The sequence below is a fragment of the Paramormyrops kingsleyae genome, chromosome 9 (genome assembly GCF_048594095.1).
Source record: "Paramormyrops kingsleyae isolate MSU_618 chromosome 9, PKINGS_0.4, whole genome shotgun sequence".
NCBI classification, from domain to species: Eukaryota; Metazoa; Chordata; class Actinopteri; order Osteoglossiformes; family Mormyridae; genus Paramormyrops; species Paramormyrops kingsleyae.
The window spans coordinates 31,912,615-31,928,607 of NC_132805.1; the positions used below are offsets into that span (position 1 = coordinate 31,912,615).

The 15,993-nt window shown below is 48.0% G+C and overlaps 1 protein-coding gene across 10 annotated transcripts in view; it reads right to left on the reverse strand.

The window, feature by feature from the left end:
• oxr1a (oxidation resistance 1a) overlaps nt 1-15,993 on the reverse strand; it is a 123,359-nt gene that overhangs the window by 32,675 nt on the left and 74,691 nt on the right. For 3 of the 10 annotated variants that reach the window (XM_072716795.1, XM_072716787.1, XM_072716794.1), the window contains one exon: nt 2,605-2,687. In XM_072716795.1, coding sequence (XP_072572896.1) covers nt 2,605-2,687 — 83 coding nt within the window. Of the gene's footprint in view, nt 1-2,604; nt 2,834-8,947; nt 9,688-11,668; nt 12,116-13,603; nt 13,760-14,029; nt 14,088-15,993 lie in introns of those variants that run through there. The other 7 variants (XM_072716786.1, XM_072716789.1, XM_072716790.1 and 4 more) reach the window with 7 other exon arrangements.

Here is a 15,993-nt window from a genome sequence, read left to right on the forward strand (position 1 = left end):
CATGACCCGAATAGCCCTGATGCAGACGTACTTCACAAAGCGAGCTTTCTAACTTTTCGCTCATGGTAAGGCTCCTTGTAGAAGGATGTTCGCTTGGGATGCTGCGTCGCACAGCAGCCCAGAAATATTCCTATTAAATGGTGCTGAGCAGCCGAGACTTGCATCCGTCCGGAGGAACGTGCCAGGCAGCCAGCAACAGCCCCCCCCCCCCCTCCTTAGTGCTTGCTGGCTTCTGTTAGCGGGGAGGTCAAGTGGCGTTTGTTTTTTTTCCGTCTACGAAGCCCAGGAGTGTCACATGCGAATGATTCACTCGCCCATTCTGCCTTGCTATTTTTCAGCCCTGTTCTTTGTTTTCTCCCGTCTTTGTAAATGGCTCCTCCTCCGCTTCCTCCTTCACCTGCTCCACACTCCCACCTGCCCGGCCCACCTCAGCCGCCAGATAAATGCGGCGACCGCCCTCTCCGGCATCGGACGGGGATGCGGGCGGTGTCCCCGACGGCCCCCGTCTCTGTGCTCACTCCTGGCGATGTGTTTACCACGTTTCCCGTCTCCTGGCGCCGTGCCAGCGTGGTATGCCCGGCTGTAACGGGACGCGGGACGTGCGCTGAGGTCACGTGATACACCGGCTTTTAATATCGATCGACCTGTACATCCCAGCGACTGAATACTCGAAACCCCGTCGCCATCCCACAATGCCTGCGTGTGTATCAGCTCGGACATCCCTGCGGTAAGCGGTTTGTGCCATTGCAGTTCAGAAAATAAACCTAACAGCTGGCCAAACTATCTGGAATCTTCCATGGCTCTTTTGCGTTAAATATCATCGCAATGGTCTTCACCCTCAGAACCATTAAGGAAGACATTGTTTGCAGGTAAGCCTTCGATTATAAAACCATGAACGCAGTGATATGCGAATCCTGGGCTCTTTAAACAGGCCTGCTGCTTGACAGCTATCCAGGCTCTGACAGCGTTAATTGCAGTTACATCTCCCGACGTAAACACCACCCGCCCCTGGGCCCTCGCGGATGAGGAAATCACGTAATTCAGTGAATCATTCGGAAAAAAAGTTGCAATCTTTGGTGCATCCGGAACATTCTGCACCGGGCTCCGTACGGAAGAAGTCGTCTTCAGGAAAGGCGTCAACGAGACGTCTGTAGACGTCGAGGCAAGGCACTTAAGTGAAAACCCTGAGAGTGACTCTGAAAGGACTCAAAAACGCCCCACTAACCAGAAACCTGTTATTCCTCTGCAAGAAAAGGGCAAATTAAACTGTGATGTGATAGTGACCTGCGATAAATTCAGAGCCTTGAACTCCGGGCTCAGGGCGCTGGAGACGCGGGGCGGCAGTCTGTCTCTGAAGCCAGCGCTGCTTTTTGTGGCTGGGGTTTGGCTGAGCCAGCGATAGGCTCAGACTCAACAGGGTGGCTTATCAGGAGAGCCTGCTGAAAGGTTGCCGTCCCCACAAACTCTTTTCTTCAGATAAAAGTCGTTGCATTTCCTTTCCTGGGGAAAAGGTCCACAGAACTGGCACAGCTAGAATACACAGGGAACACGACCATTACCCCGGCAAAGAATGGAATCGGGCTACAGTGGCATGTGACAAACTGCTGGGTGACTTTAACCCCCCTCCCCCCCCCAAGGTGGGATGGGCACGTCCACGCAACTTGACCCAGCTATTTGCATTGACTTTTGTCCTCTTTGTTGTCTTCTAGACCAACACCCCCACTCCCCTCAATACCCCCCCCCCCCCACTTCAAAACAGAGAGGGAACAGCTTGCATGGCAGATCGGTGCTGATGTCTGGACCCGTCCCTTCCCGGTGACACACTGCCCCTCATCCCTCAACCCTGCCACCCGATTGGCCAATCGTCATCCAAGACAGCGATCTCCCTGTTAGGCATGGGTGAGGGGGGGGGGGGGGGGTGTTAGAATGACACCTGTCCTGTAGACATGGGGGTAAGGACAACACCTGTCCATGCAGGAGGGGACACCAGGGTCTGAGATGAAATAAAAAATAAAATGACAAAAATAAAGAAAAACAAACCAAAGAAAGAGCAGAAAAAGACAGGCAGGCAGCATGGGTAATCGGGGGGGGGGGCAGCCAAACATAAATAAACGCACAAATGACCTAGATACTCGCAAGCGGCTGCCACTGAGCCCAAAGCAGATCCAGCAGCGGGGTACAGGGGGCGCCACCGCTCCCTCCTCGTCCCCCAGCGGCAGCTGGAGCTCAGGGTCATTTCAAGAACGCGGCCAGGCGGAGAACGGGGCTCAGCGCCGGTCGGGGCGCGAGAGGGGTGGGGGCGAATGTGGGGGGGGCTGCGCGCTCGCTGAGATCGATACAGGCGACAACGTGCTCCGAAGGTCACTGGCGCGCGCAGTGCCGGAATGCGTTCTGGTGGGGGGGGGGTAATGGGAAATGCCACCGGGGGGGACGGGGAGCATGCTGGGGTACCGGCGTGGACACGGACTTGCTCTCCCGCACGCTCACACACTAACGGCGCCGGGCGGGGGGAGGGGGCTCGGACGTGCAGGTGAGCGCGGCGCACGTGTGCATGTGTGACGGGTTCCGCGCGCATTCCCGCGGGCACGGCAGCCAGCCACTTACGGAATACTCCACGGTCCCCTTGGGTCGCTGGAACGACATGCGCCGCACATCCTTCTTCTCTGGAGTCTTCTTCTGGCCGGTATCTGAAAGCAGGCGAGGAGAGGCATGCATCACGTTCATGGTCCTCTCTGGCCAGCCTGTCACACGCCGCCGATCACCGGTCTTGTGGGCACGAGCGAGCGAGCGAGCGAGGGATCCAGCCAGCCCGCCGCCCAGCCACCGGAGCCTCTCTCTCACTCGCTCGCTCTCCCCCCTCTCTCTCACTCGCTTGCTCTCCCCCTCTCTCTCCCTCCCTCCCTTCTTCTGTTTGTGTCTCTCTCTCTCTCTCTCTCTCTCTCTCACTCCGTCTCTATCCCTTCCAAGTCTCACGCTGACAAGCACTGAGGTTTTTTTTTTTTCCCGCGATACCTCCTTCCGCCCCTCCCCCACCCCTGCTCCTGGCAGCATCGCGGAGCAGAGACAGACCCCCCCAGGGAGATGAGCGGTGGAGAGCCACAGAGGGCCAGTATCAGACCCAGGAATCCAGTGGAGCAGACTCCACATCCACATGGACCTAAAAATGCTATTGAACGTGCTACCAAATGCTAACAGGCTCTCTGCTTCAGTCTGACAGTCTATATCCTTTTGCAAATGAAGAAGACAAACAAAGCTTCAGGTATAGGGAAAATAGTGCGTGAGCGTGTACCTCTGGACTTTCCGTGGTTTGTTAAGCAAATCGAATCTGTGGGGCACCAGGCAATAGGGCCAAACACCCAAGCAACCATGAGGCCACCAACTTCAAACATGCCTTCATAAGCTTGTCCTTTAAGACCTACCAGGAAAACACCACGTCTAACTAGGTGATCAACTCATGTTGATGCTCGATCTACAATCCCAATATGTCTGAGCTTCTTGGAACTTACTGGAACAAACCAGATAAAAAGTGTTTCTATGGAACACACCACAAAAACTTGCAGACAAGCTGTAACGAAACTGAAGATTAAAAACTATAATAATACAGTACCTAAGGATATTCTATTGAACTATGTGGGGAAATTCTCTTTTTCCTACCCCATCCTGCTCTCCATGATGCACATGTAGGTGAGAGAAAGCAGGCCAGTGAAGGGCAGCCACCTGCAGCGGCGCCCATGGAGCTGGGGGGGGTTAAGGGCCTCAACATGACTGTCCTGCTGAGGCTGGGCTTGAACCAGCGACCTTCCGATCACAGACACAGAGGCTTAACCCACTGATCCACAAGCTGCCCGTATTGGAGAAGAAGCATCTTTACCTGACCAATTTGACCTGTGTCTTTTCATTGGCTGATTACCATTAACGTCCTCTCATTTAATCGAACAAAAACAGAACATAAAAGATCAATAGATGCCCAGGCTACACATGAAATTACGAAAATAAAGAATAATAAAATGGTTACAATGTTGACGAGCAGTTTGTTTCAATTAATTTCATTGGCTAATACCTGATGCTAATTTGGCATCGGCATGCCAAAAACTGAATAAATGAAACAAATGATTTTTCAATAACACTGGAGAGAGACCTAAATGGTTGGCTCGGTGATACGTAATCGATATGAAATTGCAATATGGCATTTTAATCGAGTAATTCAACTGTCGGCCTCTGGGGGGCAGGATGTGAAACTGCCTTGTAAAAGACAGGCGCTCCTCCGCAAAGCTGTGGCAAACAAGCCGCGTGTTGCAGCGCTTATCTCGCCGCTTAGGGGACGAGGCGCAGGGGGAGCTGCCGTGTGATTCTCCACTCGTCTCGGTGTTTAGCTCTAGCCGCCACGCTGAGCGGGCGCCGTTGGCGCGGAGAGCCGCTCGCCCCGGCAGCTGGGGGGGGGGGGAGGGGGGGGCTGCACCACCGTGGAAACAGCGGTCTAAATTTAAACCTCAGCAAGTTCTGTGCCACCAGAAAAGAGGAAAAGAGGCCACCTTTCCAGACAAGCGCCGAGCCGAATGCGCCACTACAGACACGCGGTTCTGCTCGATAGAAACGGACCGGGCCGAACACCCGGGATATTCAATGTCGCTTAAAAGTCCTTCCCCTTCGGCCTTTCTGAGGTCTGGCCAACACCCTCCCGCCCATATTTTGTGTTTAAACAATGTCTTTTCAGATCGGTATACAGCAAACATGGAGGGAGCTGGGGGTGTCAGCCTTAAACACCCAGAGGGGATTTTTTTCCCGCATAGCTAGCCCAGAATTTTCCGTTCTGCCTTTTCTGCGCTTTTTTTGGGATTCTTCTGGATGCTTAAGTGCTCTAGGTCTGCCGTACTGAGGGTGCCGTGTAAAAGCCGGACAGTCACGTTGAAACATCGCATTCTCACATGCTCCGAGTCACTTCCCTTTGACTGTGGTTTAGGGAAAAAAATACATAAAAAATAGCAGCCGTGCCTGTTAGCGAAGTTGGCAGCGATGACGTGCGGCACAGCCCGCGGAACAGATAAAGTCGGAATGCTCCTGTGAAGCGATCTTATCGGAAAATCTAACACGCGGTAGCCGATGGACCTGCTCAGAATATGAAAAACAGCAGATGGGTTAAAAAATGCAAAGAAATTTGTGTCTATTCCTATAGACCTGCTCTCTGTGAAGAAATCCAGCCATTAACTTCCTGGGGAGATCTAGGCTTCTAAGTATGATCCACATAGACACAGCAGACCTCATAACCCGTTTTTAAGTTACTGTTAAACGCTTGTTTCTTTCAGGAATCATCTTCCCGTATGAGGAAATAAAACACGACACATCTGGTTCCTTTTGCCATTTTTTTTTGCAAAATGTTTTGAGACAACTGAGACAGGGCCGGCCGGCATCAAATGTTTCCAAATAACGGCAAAAGTTAAGGCAAAATGCAGTAAATTTCACAACACCAGCACTATGGCTTGCCCTTTGTGCCAAGATGCTGCGGCCGACAGAACAATTGGCTTTGGGGTCAGGGATTCACTGTATGCCAGCTCAATTGGACGACCAACCATTTTCCGCAGTGGCAGACGAGGGATTTCGTCAACTCATTCAGCACTTAAAACCTCACTACAGTTTCCCAGTTCGGCGATGTGCAGTGACTGGCTGATGTCTCACGGCCTGCGTCATGTGATCTGACTGCTACACACATTCACGGGATCTTAAGAAGCAACGTCACTGTCATCAGTTTCACGATAGATATGTGCGGCTCCAAGGTTAAACGCGTTATCGGTAACATTAACAAAAATATATCGGTCATCTGTATTGGTTGAGATTTCCACAGGGGTGCACCGGTTGGGAATATGGTAATGTCGGACGTCCGGAGCACGACATGCAATATGACCACCAAAAATCCATATGGAATCTCTCTGCGGACACCACTGTAACAAAGGTGGTACAGTCTTTCAATACTGAACACGCAGCACCTGAAAAGAATATTGATAAAAAAAGGACGTTGGCTTCCTCCAGTCGTATTTCGCAGTGGGGGAGGGGTGTGGAAGGCCAGAGGCCGACACCCACAAAGGGAGACCGCTAACAGCCCTGGTGGGGGGAGGGGGGGGGGTGACTCGGACTCTGACAAACACCCGTTACTCACGATAATCATTCCATCAAACTACCTGAGGAGCTGGAGCCCAAGGAAAAGCGGGGCTCAGGCAGCGAGTTTGCTAACACAGGCCCCGTTTCCGCATGTTAATGGGATCCTTCCTCGCTCTGCGGCACAACAAGCTGATCTGTTGAGGTGGGAAAAAAAAAAAATCACCTCCACAAAGACACTCGCAGTACATCTGACGGTCAAAGAATTAAGCGTTACTTTCTCCTGAGAGAAAATAGCCCGAGAGAAAAAAGGCATGTACCACTGTAAGACCAGCCAATGGGGATTAATAAAATATTCTGAAACTGGAGGGTCGGATTTTCCTCAGACGAGTCTCCCGACTGGGATGTCAGTGGGAATCTTCTGGAGGAATACACAGCGAGGCGATTTCCTCTCTGAGAGGCGTTCCACTGCTCACCGCGACGGGCTCAGATAGTTATTTTTAGGGCTCCTCGTTCACTGCTGTGAAAGGCGGAAAGGAAGGGTCCCTTTGGTAATGAACAGGTGCTTTGTGAACAGACGTACTTCTGCATGGGGGGGGGGGGCTTTCAGCATAGCATATTTCCTCTGCCAGAGTCCCAACGGCGGACAGGGACCCGAGCCAAAGAAAACACGAATGAGATAATCCAATTATCTTCCACCAGGTCTCGTAGACGCTCTGCCAGCAGTGCCACGGAAAGCGTGACCCGGCCATTTATACGTTCAAAATGCATTCTGGGATGGCGGTGTGCAAATCACATTGGCAGCTTCTGGGGGGGGGGCGCTGCTAATGGCTAACAAGGAAGGTCATTAGTTTCCGAAACAAACGCAGATTAGCTACAGCACTATGAAAGCAGAAGACTCGGTCTACAGAGCTGCATATTCTTCCTGAAGCACTTTTAGCTAACTGCCCCATTCAGGGTCATGGCAATGGCACCACAAGCATCGAAGCGTCATACTAACGGATAGTGAGGCCAACGTTCCACAAGCGGCGACCAAGGAGCGGGAAACATCCTTCCTACGTGGCGGGGCTTTTCAAACACATCCTCCAAAACATCACAAAAAACACAGTTACTCAAGCCTGCTGGCATCAGTCTGTAAACAAAAAGTAATTAGACAGGAAAGTCATCAGCGTGCTCTGCTCCCTCCGCGTTACACAACACGCCGCGTCGCTAACGAGAGGGCGCAGGGATAGGCGCCGGGGCTGCAATGCCGCTGAGGCACTGCGCCTGCAGTCACGTGACCGCTCTCCAGCTATATGCAAGCTCCACTTAAAGGGAAAATTTCACACTGCGATCGTGTGCCGTTGCCTCACATCATGCCCGTCTGCGCGGCTGCTGTCAGAGGGCTGCAGAGCGCCTTTCTGCCGCATTAGGCTGCGCCACACGCTTTTAGCTGCAAGCAGCCTCAAACTAAATTAAAGAACCTCTCCTTGTCATTTAATAACCGAAATAGCCTTTAAAGGACGTTAAAGGATCCAGGAAGTAACACAGTGTAGTTTTGAATCACGTTTTCGCCATTAAAAACAACTATTTTTGGGGTCAATGTCTGATACAGAGTGTGAGGCTCAGCGGGTTAGGGTTAGGGTGCTGTGCCTGTGATCGGAAGGTCGTTGGTTCAAATCCCACAGTCAGTAGCATAATGTGACCGTTAGGCCCTTGAGTGAGGCCCTTAACCCACAGGGACTGTTTGACCCCACTCTCTCAACAATATGCACTGCTTTGGAAAAACACATCCAAACCAGGGGTCATGAGACAATTTCAGTATGATTGCGATTAATAATAAAGGGGAACTTCCCCCACCCACAACCCCACAGATGGGGTTGCGATCGCAGTCTCTGGCACTGTTAATTTGAGGGTCGTGGGCTACAAAGTTTCAGAACCCATGTGCTAATTGACTGCAGCTGCAAGTCAGACTCACCGAAATGAATGTCAGAGTTACTGCAGCATGTTACACAAACAACAACAACAACAACAACAGAGCACAAGGAGAGGCTGCACATTGCAGTCTCCCCCAGCCCCCAGAGCGGCCCCTTCACGCTGCGGTCTGCCTGGCCGGAAGTTCGCGTCTACCACAGAGCCCGGAAGCTTCCATCTCTCCTCCTCATTAACACCCCCTCCAGGTCAATTAATCAAACCCCCCGATCCTCGGCTCAGAGTTAGCGAGTCTCGAGGCCATCCTCATTAACGCCCACTCCCGCCCGTCCGACGGATCGCAGGCTCTCGTTCCCTCGCGAACGCTGCCTCACGCCTATGCTTAGGTTAGTGTAAAAACCGCAAGGATGTCAGGGAGATGCTGGGGGAGGTCTCTGAACGCGTCCCCAAATGGATCAATACGTAACCGGTGACATCACAGTAATGAACTTTTAGAGTAAAAACACATGGAGTGGCAGGAAACCCTCAAAGCACCGCGATCAATTAGCACCTGTGTTTTATCAGGTATTTTGTACGCCACTCACTACGGAGATCCCGCTGGCAGTGACTGGCGCACACAGCCACACATCAGCGCGACTGGGCTGACGAACGCGGGCAGAGCGTCAAGCATCGCCACGGCACCGCCGACCGGGTCAGACGCGTCAGGAAGCTGGACGAGGGAACCACCTCCCTGTAGCCACCCATTACTCATCCCGACATGCGGTGTCGGAATGGCCCGCGCTAATGCAGACCCCCCCCCCCCCAGACCTCAAAAGTGTCGGAATGAGGGGGGTCTCAGCTGCACGCCTGTTGACAACGTGCACTTTGGGGAAAATGATACCTGAAAGTAAAGAGGGACACAATGACACCCACATCAGGATTATTTAATACTACAATCTACACAAACCCGAATTCGACGCTTAACGTGTAGCTCTGATGGAAGCTGCCTTCTCCTTCCACAGCCAGCAGGTTTGACAGGGCAGCTGCTCTCTCTCCCACCTTGTTCTTTCGGTTCCTGTCAGCGGTTTAGTTGAACTGCACATGCTGGACTCTCTCTGCATAATAGAGGCTCAAACGAACGGCATTCATAAAGTGACATTCACATAACTCTGCGTTCGCCGTTCGCCCCGGGGACTTGCGTCCTCAACATTTCATGCATAGTAATATGCGCTGCTCAAGTTTAACACTGTTGGCATGAAAATCACATCCCAAATGAAATCTGAAGGAAAGATCATATGCCCCTAAACTGAGGCACGACATAAAAGTGATCAGATTACCAAGAGACAAGACATCTGTGTGCTTGGTGAAGCAAAACCATTGAGGTTCTGTTTAAAAAATTACAGGCTCTCAGTCCTTCTTCTACACGGAATGTCAGTCAGAACTGGCTTTTGGACAATGTTCAAGAAGAAATAGGGTCTGGGGTATCAAGTTAGAGATTCTAGATTGATGGCTCTTGTTGGAATGACTCCGGTGAGAGTACCTTTGAAATGACTCATTTAAATGACTCTGGAAAGAGTCATCTCAGAGAAGACTTTCACTAAAGTGACTCTGAGAGAAGACTGGCAAAGTCCTTTTCAAATGACGCTTCATTAAAACAACTGGAAAGAGTACATTTGAAATTGCTCTCATTAAAATGATTCTGGAGAGAGTCCTTTTTAAATGACTCTCAGAGAAGACTCACATTAAAAAAGGCTCTGGAGGGACTGACTTTGAAATTACTCTAAAGACGACTCTTTGGAATGATTCTTTGGAGAAATCTAGCAAATAGAATGCAGAAGAATATTACAGCCGAGCTTTGGCACAAGAATATCACTTTATCATTAAAATGTAACAGAATGTGTGTAGTTCTAAATGCTAAATAATTTAATATATGCAAAACCCACTCATCCATCCATCCCTTAACCACTCATCCTGGTCGAGGTCACAGAGACCACTTTTTCATTACTTTTGCTAATGTGCAATATTAGGATCACCCAAAGCACAGATATTCATTGCTCATTATTTTTAAATCTCACTTTATCACAGGAACAAATCAGAAGGCGCCGAATGCACCAACTTTCTCATATAGCCCCTCAAAACCCTTTTAGCATAAACACCACTCTTCATGTCCCCTCCCTCCGACACTTATCCATCACTCACAAACGGGTGTGTGTTTGTGTGTGTGTGGGGGGGGGTTTGCAAGTCTCTTGCAGCTTCAGCTCCAGTGCCACTAAGCAGACCCCCCCAGCCTCGTCTGTTTCTTCCAGAAGCTTCTGGGCCCTAGTGCAATGAGTCAGCACTGCTCACAGCTGTGCCGCTGCCATCCTATTAATCTCTCTCTTTAATTTGTCCTGATGACTGACCTGTTTTGGTTTATTCCGTCCTTGAACTGATTACAAATAATCGATGGGGAAAGGGCCCCTCCCTTTTCTTTTAAAGACTCCTGTTATTACTCATAAGCATAGTTTGGCCAGCAGAATCCGAGCCACGTGGTCAACGTCTGTCCTCTCACAAGGCAAACATACAGTAGTAAATAGTATCATAGTAACAAACTATTAATATAGATCTGTGGACGTTCCACGGCGTTAGACTGTCCAACCTGCTTAATCCTGACCGGGAAACATTTATCTATTCCTGTTACGTACGTGACAAATTTTCTCTGTAATTAATCAAACTTGAGGTCTCCAGTTTCGGGGGACACTGCTCTGTGATGTGTTTGTTTATTACTGTTTGTTTATTACTGTTTGTTTATTAGATAACTTTGTCTAACTTCGTACTGTCTTAAATTCACATATTACTAAAGGGTAAACATTACTTTTCGAGTATCACAGGCTTCCCGATGTCTTATAGCCTAATAACGCGACACACTGGGCGACACCGTGCAGCTGGACAGATGTGAGGCCCCGACACACTTTCCTGTTCCCGGCAAACTTTAACCCACCCTGATCCCACCTGTATTTTTTGGCGATATCTGTCAAACACTGCCTCTTAAAAACCCCATTTTGACGGCTGCAGTAAAGCAGATCTGTTTATAACGTGTTTATCGCTTACTTGCATGTTCGGTGTTTTTTCAAACCTGGGCCAACTTAGTCAATACAGGCCTATCGGATTTCGGGATATTATCCTATTATTGCGGAGAAATGCAGCCGGCAGTAGAGGGAAGGGGAGGCTAATTCAGCGTAATGCGCTGCAGCGACAGTATTTTTAGCAGCGTTTCTTTAAAAGTTCCCGACGGGTAAAGTGCAATGATCCCCCCCCCCCCGCCAAGGTCCCGAAGCATGCAGGCAAAAGCTGCGCAACAGCCGAAGTATGCGACTCGGCAACAATCCGAATCTGTTTTACATTTATTTATCACCCCTTCAAGCCCCAAAATAATATAGAAATCGAAAACTGCAAAATAACGTACTGCATGGGGGGGGTGGGGTGGAATGTGTACAACAACATGCCTCTGCACACACGTACTGTATGGGGGGAAAGCATGACGGCAAAACGACTCTGTACACTTAAAAGTTAACATTTTCGGAGATCCGCACGCAGCAAGCCAATGTCATCAGTCCAAAGGCTGTCAACGTCGCCACTTCCCACTAAAGAGTCTGTTTGCACGGAGCCCGACGAGCATTAACAGGCTGTATATAACTGCAGATCTGACCTTTGGCTCCGCCGTTTTCTCCAAGCAAATCTGTCCGATCGGCAAAAGTGTCTTTGAAGTAAACTTCTCTGGGCGACGAGGGCCACATTCGACTGGAAACCGCGTCTCGGATGGACCGGGCGCCCTTCCCGGTGAATGACAGGACGTAATCCATACTTTCTTCTTGTGCTGCGATCTCCCCGTATGAGCCTGGAAAAGTGACTTTAGTTTTATTAATAAGCAATATGCAATTAAAAATCTTCTTCTGGAGGTTGTTATTGCTGCTGAATAGGCGCCATGTTAAGGTAATCCGCAGGCAAACTATGTCAACCAAATGCCACAACGCCGAAAGTCTTCAAACAGGAACTGAAACAGAAATAAGGCAGCTGCAAAAACTTTTTTTTGATTTGCGTGGCGGCGCTATATCGCAGCCTCTGCAGCCCCAGCGGCAGACCTGCTAAATAACCTGTATTATTTTAGTTACTAGTTAAATCTACGGTTATACAACCGTCAGCAAATGATCTCTGATAAGTAAACCGCAATGGTGTCACTTTAAAGGAGCGGCGCAGGCGAATTCTGCCGAAAAGCGTCGCTTTTCAACATGTTTCTCGATATGCATTTACCGACAATCTTCAATGTCAATATTAACTTATTTAATGCAAAAAGTTGATAAGTTTCTGCCCAAAAAGTACACGAGAAAAATGTCTTGCTATCTGTGTATGTTAGAGAAAATTAATGATTTCAATGTAAAAAAACTGAAAAATACACATATCATTTTGAAGTACAGCATAGCTTACTAATTTAAAAATCAAATGTTTAATAACCTTGTAATATATGCTTTGAAATGGAAATTAAATGTTATGAATTATTCATCTATAGAACTATACTGGCAGGGTATAGGTTTTTTTTTTCTTCCAAAAATGACAATTACAAATACTGAGAGCTACATATATATATATATATCATCCGTAGTTTTCGGGTAATTCTCTGTGAAGTACTGTCAAACATTTTCGCGATCGTTAACAGCTCTTACAACTATTCCACAAATGAATAGCCTACATCTGTAGAAAAACAAAGCAAACTGAGCTATACTATTGCATCACAAACAAAAAAAAATTAACGTTTGTTGACGACGACACTAATACTGTAAGTTCCCTGCTGTCCATTATGCAAATACTGTAACGCGTTAACACCAGCACCAGATTCTTTTAATGCGATGTCATACGTTTTTCAAACTTTTTTTCAGAGCTAGAAAAACACACCTGTCTTTACTGGTCTTTATCTGCATAAGCTATTTGTTGTGACACTTATTGCATGATGCTTTTCTTATAGAAAGGTTGTGAGCAGTCAGTCACTCACTCGTTCACGAAAGGTTTAACAAAAGGCTTTGACAGAAGATATGACTGCTCCTAGTTTTCAAGGGCAACTTTAAATTACAATTTAATGACTAATGACTTTAACATTATATACATCATAAAGGCCCATCAACTGGTAGCTTTAATATCACGTATCAGAAGGATCTTGGAAATGCTCATCTTTGTCTGCCTCTGAACCCTGGTTAAGACATTATAGAGCCTCCGGTACTTTCTTTACCAGTATTACACTGCAGTGGATGATTCCGTCATTTACCTACTTAACAGAACCTTCACCCATCCAGACAAAGACTTTTTAAGGACTGAGTTCACTCTAGTGCGTTCTACACTGAGTAGACTGTTTTGTTGAAGATGAAGCTTCAAGTGGACACATCCATTGTGTCCTGGTCTCCCTAACCCACACATCACAGGTCATGAGACTTGAACCATGACGGTCTCAGTACTGTTGCAGCAGTTCAATCAGTCTGTGGCAAGAGGTAAAATCTTCCATGCAGTAGTTTGCTGGGGCAACAGCATCACAACAGGGGAGGCCAACGAACTCAATCAACTTATCAGAAATGCAGCTTCTGCTCTGGGAACTGACCTGGACTCCCTGTAGGAAACGCTCAGCATGCTGGACAATGCCTCACGCCTGCCATACCACACTCAAACAAACAAAGCAACAGCTTCAGCTTCAGAGCCATCGACTATGCTGTTCCTGGGACTGCTCCCGGAGGTCGTGTCTGACAGCTGCCATCGGACTCTACACTACAGCGACCCCCCCGCCTCCCCGACCGTGCACTGCCAAACTGACTGGAGGCTGGACCGAACCATGAATCACCATATTTTTGCACATATTTCCTGTTTATTTCAAATACCAAAGTACCGATATTGATAGAAGCGATGTAGAAAGAAAAGTCAAGCAATGCAAAAAGAAAATCATTAGGAATAAAGATTTAATAGTTTACTTAATTACGTTGCGCATAGACATAGTGATATGTGTGTATAACATATTAGAAAGTGCACACACCTTGCCCCATCTGCTGGTCCGTCTTTGTATTGCAGGTTGACATCTTGGAACGATGTCCCAAAGCAAAACATTTTTAGCAAGTATTATTGTCACATTTTTTTTATACCAGGGACAATTTCCAAGTTCCTTTTAAAGTTAAGCCGACAATCACAAATATAATCATTTTCGGAGAATCCGGACGAGGGTTTAACCATGAGCTGAAAATGCAATGAGTCTTAATGAGCAACGAGAGCCGCACCGCGAGAAAGGCAGAGACAAGGTAGCGGACTGGGACATGGCGAGCTGTTCCGTCGCCAGACGTCAAACAAGCCCACACTAAACACCAGCCTACAGACACGCCCGACACAGCCTACCTGTTTTATATGGGCGCAAAACAATGATGAAGGTTGAGCAACAAGAAAGAAGACATAACGCCATCATAGTATCATCAATAATATTTTCAGCTTTCTGCCTCACTTAGTTAAATATATATTTATATACATATATTCGCGTTTACCTGTCAAAATTTGCACACGCCAAGCCGCCTACAAAGGAGAGTAATTGTGTCCCATCACATGACCTTCTCACCTGACCTAAACACAGCAGAAAAGGTTTTGGAGGAGTTTGACCATGCAGAGAGTGAAGGAAAACCAGCAAATAAGTGCTCAGCATATATGTGGGACCTCGTTCAGGACATCTGGAAAAGCATCCCATTCTAAATCCACAGGCATCAATATGGAGCTGGTATGGAGGTATCTGTGGGAATCTTTGCGCATTCATCCAGAATAGCGTTTGTCAGATCAGGCACTAGTGTTGGACGTGAAGGCCTGGTTTTCAATCTCCATTCTAGTTGATCCCAAAAGGGGTTCGATGAGGTTGAGGTCAGGGCTCTGTGAGGGCCAGTCAAGTTCTTCCACATCAAACTCACCTAACTATGTCTTTATCGAACCTCCTCAGTTGATGCCAATGGAATGTACATTGGTGGACAGTCACACTGGAATGGAAAAGGGCCTTCCCCAAAATAGTTGAAAGCATAGAACTGTCCAAAATGTCTTGGTATGCTGAAGCATTAAGAGTTTACTTTACTGGAACTATGGGGCCTGGACCAACCACTGAAAAACAACCCCATACCATTATCTCTCCTCCACCAAACTTTACATTTGGCACAAAGCAGTCAGGTAGGTAACGTTCCTCCTGGCATCCGCCAAACCCAAACTCGTCCATCAGACTGCCAGACAGAGAAGATTCATCATTCCACAGAACACGTTTCCACTGCTCCAGAGTTCAGTGTCAGTGTGCTTTACACCACTGCATCTGATACTTGCCATTAAACTAGGTGATGTGAGGTTTGCATGCAGCTGCTCGGCTATTGAAGCCCATTCCATGAAGCTCCCAATGCACAGTTTTTGTACTGGGGTTACTGCCAGAGGAAGCTCGGAATTCTGCAGTTACTGAGTCAGAGCGCTGGTGACTTTTACACACTATGGGTTTCAGCACTCGGAGACCCGCTCTGTCACTTTACATGGTCTGACACTTCATGGCTGAGTTTCTGTTGTTCCTAAATATTTCCACTTTGCAATAATACCACTTACAGTTGACTGTGGAATATCTAGCACGCAGAAAATTTCATGAACTGACTTACTGCAAAGGTGGCATTACCAAGTTTGAAGTCACTGAGCTCACAAATAGCTGTAAACCTGTCTGCATGTCTAAGTGCTTGATTTTTACACACCTGTGGCAATGGGTCTGAATGAAACACTTGAATTCAATGATTAAGGGGTATGTCCCAAAACCTTTGTCCATATAGTGTATGTGTATAAAATAGCTACCCATTATTACCCTAACTAACACAAAGCGACTTCACCCAGTTGTTGAACATCACCAATATCATTCCGCAATATACTTTGCTGTAATTAAGCAACGGTTTAATTCGAACACCAGTATAAAACATCCGCTCGATCCTCTTCAGGGACATTAAATAAAAT